We start from the raw sequence: 9321 nt of genomic DNA, 5'->3' as shown, positions 1-9321 counted from the left end.
CCTCACCTGTTTAACAGTTATTGGACAGGCCTGGTCAAGGTGTGAATATTTCAGTTTGTGCTGTACCAGTGATGGAGCATTTGTCGTCTTCTCTGTACACTTGAGCATACAGATATCCCTCTGACATTCCTCTTGAGTGCTTCTCCTTGATTGTGAGGCAGAGCTTGCCTGATCTACCCGACTACATCCATTGACTGAGAGCAAGGGATTCTGTTCATAGCTAAAGGCAGTCACTGCTCTTATATATACACAATTCATTTCGGGTACAAAACTGTAATCAGGTTTAGGACCTGTAAAACTATCTTAAACAACTGAACATTTGATACAGATAAGCAGCATCTTGCAGAGCAGCAGCAGACTGACAGCCGTGCGCTATTGTAACCTTAAGACCTGCAAGCTGACAAGTCGGGTCATGACGCTCAGACTAACAAGGAGGAACAAGAAGTGTGCGATGAGTGTTAATAACTCGCCACCTCACACCTGCTGCCATAGTGTCTAATAGTCTGAAGGGTGTTAATTATGAAACCCACTGAAGGCACTTCCTAAGATCTCCTTGTGAGATTCTTTAAGGATTTACAAATGGACACACTTGAGTGTAATTATGCTTATGAAATGCAGACTAAAAAACAGTACTATTTTTGGGATGTTAAATCAATTGTGTTGTGTTTTGGAATCCAGGAGAAATTGGATTTTACCTTTAGACGATTAACTGAACCTGTTGGCGCCAATCAAACAACAAGATATACCTTTACCTCGGCTTCTGTGACACTTATTTTCTTTCCGTTTGCCCTTGAGTGTAAAGATAACCGTGTGAAATTCTTTCTGAGTGCTTCTGGCCGATTGAGGACAGCTCGGCCCACATGTTGAGATCTGGGGTGAAGCAGGTGCTGTCTTTGTAAAGGGCTCCATGCACATAAATAAGAGCATCTAGTTATAGATGTTGGCACACTTGTTGGTTGCATTGTCTACTGAAGTTACATGTCCAACAGAGGGAGAACAATGTGCTGCTGGTCACGAGGTGGATTTTATTATTAGCTTTCTTTTATACAGATTAAATATCTTTATAATGTCAGTTTTTTCTCTCTCTCTTTTTTTGAAGCATAATTAGAAATTATGGCAATTCAAATTGTCCACATGTTCACAAACCATTTGTCCTCAAATCCAATAAGGCAAAGTTAAAGATTTTGCCACAGTTATGTAAAGATTACCAGCCTGTTTGCTTCACCGCGTTTCCACCATCACCTGTAAAAACTGTCAGAAAAAGATTCATCTGTTGAATCCTTAAAATAACATAAATCCAATATGGTATCATTTAAAGGGACAGCATAGTTCACTTCTCCATTCTCAGCTGTTCAGGGTTGACTTCACCTTCAATCATCTGCCTATCATTGACCTGCTCATCACCTTGAATTACATCTATGTTTCCCAGCACGCACGCACACACACACACACACACACACACACACACACACACACACACACACACAGTTGTTCTGCCATAAAGATTCAGTAGTTTACTTTGATGAACTGCACTGAATAACTTTGTATCCATTTTAAATTATCCAAGACCCCCCCGCGCGCACACACACACACACACACACACACACACACACACACACACACACACACACACACACACACACACACACACACACACAGACAGTTGTTTTGCCCTAAATTACCTTAGTAAGTAAAGATTAATTTGGTAATTACAAGTGTGTCACAAGGCTTTGTCTTTTTCAGATACAAGGACTCCAGGAACCTCGGAGCTGTTCTGTTTAAGGTTAGAAATGTTAGATTTTGCAGTGTCATCAGTACAGGACATTACTGTCTATCAGAGCTTCTTAAAAAAAAAAACATACAAATGTGTTACCACACACATATATAAATGGGTCAAAGACTAAAAAGGGTTTAAGCATAAAAACAATAAGTGTAATACTGCTTTAAATTGATGTTTTCCTCCCTCCCAAAAATGTAAAAAAAAAAGTTTAATTTAATTGCAATTTTGTTTAGTTTTTTCTGTGCAAAACATAAATGTCATAAAGAGACCCACTAAAATGTCATTCAGTGTAACAATCTTGTCAGGGATATTTACAACAAAAATCAATTTATGACATGTTAAAAGACTTAATTACATTCACCCCAAATACTAATTAGTTGTAATTTTACATTTTTAAAATGTGCCACTATCCTAGGTTTCGCCCATTTGTCAGTAAGATTTTTTTACTCATTTAAAACACAATCAAATGCAATATGCTCCCTTATTCTTTTATATATTTTAATATGTACACGCCAGAATAAGCATGTTTGAATTTTTACATAAATAGTGTTACACTGAATTACAGTGTAACATTATTTCAACCAAATTTTGACATTTTATTCTCCAAAAACGTATTTGAAACCTTAAAAGTAGACACTTTACTTACATTTAATGTGCTTTCTATGGACATAAAATCACTTTTGTAAATGTATTTTGATGCGGACGTCTATTTGACCCACATACTGTGAGCAAGGAATCTAACCTGAGACAGTCCAAATGAGGTAGATTGTGTTCTTCCAATTGAAAGGTAAGCTTTCCCTTTTATATTTTTTAATCTTCAATCTATCTTTCATTCAGTGCTTTCAATTCAATCATTTAATCAGTAAATATAGCTAGAACAGAACCACATTAACAATATAACTAAATGGAAGAGCATCCTCTTGTGCCTTTTGTCATACTTTATATAATCACATTTAATGTTTTATAAAGTTAAATAAAAAAAACTGATTCAGAAGAAAAATGCTAAGTAAAAGTAAAATGGTAAAAAGCATGTTTTCTATTGTAAGATAACAGCTTCTACTTTTGTTTAAGCTATTTAATATGCTTGGTTTTTTATTTCACGTCCTTGATTTTCAAGCACTTTCTTCAATAGATAGTAATTACTCTAAAAGTCTTAAATCTTGAATAAATGGCTCCTCTAAAGTAGTATAATTTCACCCAGTGTATTGAAGGTGAATGCATCATGTTAAAACAACATCAATAGCAGAGAAGCAGGGATTTACTTGCACATTCATTTTATTCTACAGAACTACAGAGAATGTAATCACTGGCACACTGAGCAAGCCTTTCAGAAAGATCCATGTGAGAGCTTCACTCTTCATCATGCCCTTTCTGTGAGGAAGAGACATGAAAAGGATAATGGGTAGAAGGTACTTTCTTCTTTTCTTTTTTCAGCTGAAAAAAAAAGTTATGTATTACTCAGACTTTGTTTACTAGAGATGCACCGATTGCAAGTGTGACCTGGCGATACCGATTTTTGCAGATTCTGATTTTCTTTCTAAGAACTATAATTGACAGCATATACAAACAATGCATTTTCAATGCAAATAATAATAATACATTTACATAATAAAATAAATTATTAAACATCACAATTCCCCCAATCTGGACTAAGTTACAGATGTTCCCTCACTTAAACAACTCTCAAAATAAAGTGCTCTGTGACTGGAACGAGGTAGAAATAACAATTAACTGAAAATGAGTTGCTGTATATAACGAACTCCTTTCCCACTATGTTTATAAATGGAAATTTTTCCCCTAACCTTATTTAATGCATCATCTTTCACATCAAATTCTTACATTGTTTCAATTAATTCAGAGTAATAAGAAACTAGAGTTGTTACCATTCAAATGAAATCACTATCAACAAACAGCATCTTTCCACTGCAGGACACACAGAAGCTGCATCTGAAGTGGCATTAGATGTGTTTATACACACTGTTTGATTAAGCTGAGGTGCCATAAACCGCAAAATTGCAAATGCATAAATAATTTTATAAGACTAATGTTTTAAATAATTTTGTGAACATTCAAATAAGAAATGATGGGGAAAATGCAATGATACTTTTAAATATGAAACCAAATCACCAGTAGGTGGCAGTGGCTGTTTTAATGAGTGAGTCATTTATTAATTCATTCAAATTACATAAATAGTGTTACACTGAATTACAGTGTAACATTATTTCAACCAAATTTTGACATTTTATTCTCCAAAAACGTATTTGAAACCTTAAAAGTAGACACTTTACTTACATTTAATGTGCTTTCTATGGACATAAAATCACTTTTGTAAATGTATTTTGATGCGGACGTCTATTTGACCCACATACTGTGAGCAAGGAATCTAACCTGAGACAGTCCAAATGAGGTAGATTGTGTTCTTCCAATTGAAAGGTAAGCTTTCCCTTTTATATTTTTTAATCTTCAATCTATCTTTCATTCAGTGCTTTCAATTCAATCATTTAATCAGTAAATATAGCTAGAACAGAACCACATTAACAATATAACTAAATGGAAGAGCATCCTCTTGTGCCTTTTGTCATATTTTATATAATCACATTTAATGTTTTGAAAAGTTAAATAAAAAAACTGATTCAGAAGAAAAATGCTAAGTAAAAGTAAAATGGTAAAAAGCATGTTTTCTATTGTAAGATAACAGCTTCTACTTTTGTTTAAGCTATTTAATATGCTTGGTTTTTTATTTCACGTCCTTGATTTTCAAGCACTTTCTTCAATAGATAGTAATTACTCTAAAAGTCTTAAATCTTGAATAAATGGCTCCTCTAAAGTAGTATAATTTCACCCAGTGTATTGAAGGTGAATGCATCATGTTAAAACAACATCAATAGCAGAGAAGCAGGGATTTACTTGCACATTCATTTTATTCTACAGAACTACAGAGAATGTAATCACTGGCACACTGAGCAAGCCTTTCAGAAAGATCCACGTGAGAGCTTCACTCTTCATCATGCCCTTTCTGTGAGGAAGAGACATGAAAAGGATAATGGGTAGAAGGTACTTTCTTCTTTTCTTTTTTCAGCTGAAAAAAAAAGTTATGTATTACTCAGACTTTGTTTACTAGAGATGCACCGATTGCAAGTGTGACCTGGCGATACCGATTTTTGCAGATTCTGATTTTCTTTCTAAGAACTATAATTGACAGCATATACAAACAATGCATTTTCAATGCAAATAATAATAATACATTTACATAATAAAATAAATTATTAAACATCACAATTCCCCCAATCTGGACTAAGTTACAGATGTTCCCTCACTTAAACAACTCTCAAAATAAAGTGCTCTGTGACTGGAACGAGGTAGAAATAACAATTAACTGAAAATGAGTTGCTGTATATAACGAACTCCTTTCCCACTATGTTTATAAATGGAAATTTTTCCCCTAACCTTATTTAATGCATCATCTTTCACATCAAATTCTTACATTGTTTCAATTAATTCAGAGTAATAAGAAACTAGAGTTGTTACCATTCAAATGAAATCACTATCAACAAACAGCATCTTTCCACTGCAGGACACACAGAAGCTGCATCTGAAGTGGCATTAGATGTGTTTATACACACTGTTTGATTAAGCTGAGGTGCCATAAACCGCAAAATTGCAAATGCATAAATAATTTTATAAGACTAATGTTTTAAATAATTTTGTGAACATTCAAATAAGAAATGATGGGGAAAATGCAATGATACTTTTAAATATGAAACCAAATCACCAGTAGGTGGCAGTGGCTGTTTTAATGAGTGAGTCATTTATTAATTCATTCAAATGGCTGATTCATTCAGTAATGAGGCCAAGTGACTGTCTTTATGAATGGGTTACTGAGTCATTGACTTCCTCGATTTGTTCAAACGTGGATTCATTCAGTAATGAAACACAACTGTGTGTTGCCGGGAGACACAACAGTTCTGCTGTGGCTTTGATTGGAACTATTTTCGTTTGCGAAGTCAATATTGTGTCTAAAATGTAAGTCACTTAATTTAATCGTCTTGTTTATTGAACTACTGTTGTATAAAATCAGTGTCATATTGCAATCATGCTGATATTCGGGGAAACATTTGGTCGTGTAATGTTGCTTATCATATATTATAAATATCTTTTTTTTTTTATGCGTGAATCTATAGCTTTCTGTGGGTGCTGTTTTTGGGGGCCAAGTTTCAGTGCTTCCCTAGCTACGTTTGTTATTGACATTTTAATCAGGCTTCTTGTCCGGTCGGGTAAGTAAAATTCTCTCTCACTTGCCTTTTAAAGAATCTACTTGTCCCAGACAAGCATTAATCAAGCCCTGTGGTTTCCCCACGGTTTACTTTGGCCCTACAAGTATTACAAATTGTGAAATTTGTGTCTTATTAACTCACAGTGAAGAACTTCCACGCCGACGACATGTTTATATGCGGATGTGAGCGTAGCTGTGACATCAAAACCGAATCATGCGGAACATCAGCTAATTCCAGTCCCTGGCCGGTCAATCGGTGCATCTCTACTGTTTAGTTATAATTGAATTTAATAATTTTAATAATAATAATTTATGCATTTAGCTGACGCTTTTATCCAAAGCGACTTACAGTGCATTCAGCCTATACATTTTTTACTATCAGTTATGCATCAGCTCTAAAAAGCTCATTTTGTTTATGCAGTTGTTTCTCCATAACTTTGTAGAGTTAAAGAGTTATCTTTACAAAAAAAAAAAAAAAGATAATGCACATGTGCACCACTTCATACACTGGGTATGCACTAAAGAACCCGTGTTGGTTTTGAGTAATAAATCTAATCAAATTGATTTAAACTATTTCATCAGGCAAACTGTTTTTCCAATTGATCACAATAATTTCAGAATCAAAGTAATCCAAATTTTGAGCTCACTGATGGTGACTGTATATTGAATGGAGGTCAGTTACCTTGTATCACGGCTCTTAGCTCTCAGCTTGTTGACCTGAGATTCAGCAATATCAGCCCTCTCTTCTGCTTCATCCAGCTCATGCTGAACAATAATTCATGTTCGGTAAGTGATTGGCGATTTTTTGAATTCCCAAAATCAGACCAAAAAGTCATATTTTGTAAATTTAACTAAATTACATTTTAAAATGTATATTACGGTGTTCTAAATTTTAAGATTTGAAAATATTTCCAGTAAAAAAAAAATGTATGAATAAAAATAAAACAATCATCTTAAACATACAGCTTCCTCGGCAGATCTGTCAGCTGCAGTTTGTCCACCAGGTCCTGCAGGCGACTCAGATTCTACGATCCTCCTCAGTCTGCAAACAGAGTACAACATGATTTCATTGTGTCCCTATTTTTTTTAAACGATGAATGGTATGAATTTGAGACATTTATTTGTATGTCAGTGAAAGTGACCTGGTAGGTGAGCTCCTTGATGCACCTCTCATATTTACGCTCACTCGCTCGCCTTTCTTTTTTTTCTTTTTTTTCCAGCTCTCTCACCTAAGAGTTGTATAAGATATTTAGCTAATCAAACAAAATAAGTATGTTAATTACAGAAAAAGAAAAAATATACTTTCCGAAAACATCAGCAGCTTACCCTGGCTTCCAGTTTCTGGACCTGCTTCTTGCCTCCCTTCATGGCGATCTGCTCAGCTTCATCCAGACGGTGCTGCAGGTCCTTGATGGTTTGCTCCATGTTCTTCTTCATGCGCTCCAGATGAGCGCTGGTGTCCTGCTCCTTCTTCAGCATGAAAATGTGTTATGGTTGTTAACAGTATGTTAATGATGAAGGGTTGTTAATCGAGGAGTAGTCTTCACCTGCTGGACATTCTGTCCCTTGGTGACCCACTCATTCCCTACTTTGACTCTCGGGTGGCACAGAGCCTTGATGAGATCAGCAGAGTTCAGGCCCATCAGATAAGCTGATTTATCAGCATCTGTTGCCAAAAATAGAATTAGAATAGAATGGTTAATGGTAACAAATTTCTTGCTTAATCAAAATCACAGAAACTTGTTGTCAATCCTGCCCAAAGAAATTGTATCAATAAAATTGCTATTGAAAAGCTACATTACATTTCTCAGTAAGGAGTTGGTAATGTCACTATTGTTTTTTTTTTTTGTCACTGTGTCTGATTTAGAACAAGCTGAATTCTATTTTGAGAGCAATTAAGGAAAATAACCTTTTTTATCCTTCCAGTCAAAAACAAATGACAGCTTCAACTTTCAATACTGGCAAGTGAGCATGGCAGGTTAAGCGTGGTAATCATTGGCTAAGTGTGCCTCATTTTGGGTGGTTCTTTACCTCCAAGTTATGAATTTAAATGTTTAATTCACCTACATATGCATCCTGTCAGCATTTTCTCCTGATACTGACCCTCAGTCCCATCAGCCTCTGCCTGTTCCTCGCGTTGCTTCTGCTTGAACTTCATGTTGCCGTAGTGCATGATGGCACCAATCAGCTTGTAGATGCCGTTCTTCTCCTCTTGGGTGAAGCCCAGCACATCAAACGCTTCCTACAGCAAATGTACAGTGTGTCTAATAATTCATTGCATTACATTGCATGTTATATGGACTTCAGTTCTAAAGCTTGAGAAGTTAATATCAACAGATTTACGCATGTTTTGGATAACGCACATCTGTAGCCATCAGCTCGTCAGCATCATTAATAGAGGCCACTTGTGTCTCTCCTTGAGAGATGAAGGCGTAATCATAAGGGTTTGCTGTGATCAGCAGCATCTCTGAGAGGACAGAAATATGTTTTAATACTAATACAAAAACAACTTTGTCTCATCACTTGTGATTTTGCTTACCCAGCAGTTCTGGTTTCTTCTGAGACAGGATCTGGTAGAAGATGTGGTAATCTCTCTCAGCCTTGAGCTGGAAAGTCACACGAAACAGATCTGTTTGTATAAATGCAGAAGTAAAGCTTTTACCATCAACTCATTCAACTTTAAGAATGAGAAAAGTTAGAAAGTATTTATCAAAGATTGTTCTTACAAGTCTCAATATCAGCAGAAGCAAGCTTTCCACTGGCAGCAAAGTGAATGCGGATGAACAACAGTTTAAAACAACAGTCATCAATGTAAATGCATTGGGGTAAATGAAACAAAACAGGAGGTACACAACTCACAAAACGAGATGAGTTGTCATTTCTGATGGTCTTGGCATTCCTGAAAGCCTTTAGAGCAGGATTACACTGGATGATTTGATCCTCCAGAGTACCTTAGTAAAACAGAGAAGGTATAGACAGTAAAACAATAGAGCAGAGAATTTTGTGTTTTGGCTGATTGTTAGAATAAAGTTTTTTTGATTATGTTAATGTAAATTACTCTACAAACATACACCTTTGACCTCATTACCTCAGTATTTTAGCAAAATTAAGTTCTCTTTTTTGTGGAATAAAGTATGAGTGACCCCTGCTGGCTTTATGTTTGTGTCTTCTTTCATTTTGAGACCACAGCTTTCCCCTGTCAAATAAACTCTTCTCATGCGGGAGAAAAGCTGTGTGTGTGTGTGTGTGTGTGTGTGTGTGTGTGTGT

The 9321-nt window shown here is 35.6% G+C and overlaps 1 protein-coding gene across 1 annotated transcript in view; it reads right to left on the bottom strand.

Annotated features, from left to right (window-relative positions):
* Positions 1-8917: 8917 nt before the first annotated feature.
* The window catches only part of LOC107560353 (myosin-6-like), a gene marked incomplete at its 5' end in the record, with an annotated part of 2937 nt that continues 2533 nt past the window's right edge, over positions 8918-9321 (bottom strand). Inside the window, one exon of the mRNA XM_016244501.1 lies at positions 8918-9004. Coding sequence (XP_016099987.1) covers positions 8963-9004 — 42 coding nt within the window. The remainder of the gene's footprint in view (positions 9005-9321) is intronic.

Source organism: Sinocyclocheilus grahami, unplaced genomic scaffold (assembly GCF_001515645.1).
Source record: "Sinocyclocheilus grahami isolate Dianchi unplaced genomic scaffold, SAMN03320097.WGS_v1.1 scaffold721.1, whole genome shotgun sequence".
NCBI lineage: Eukaryota > Metazoa > Chordata > Actinopteri > Cypriniformes > Cyprinidae > Sinocyclocheilus > Sinocyclocheilus grahami.
Note: the sequence above shows the minus strand (reverse complement) of the source record. Positions and strands in the feature narration are given on the sequence as shown.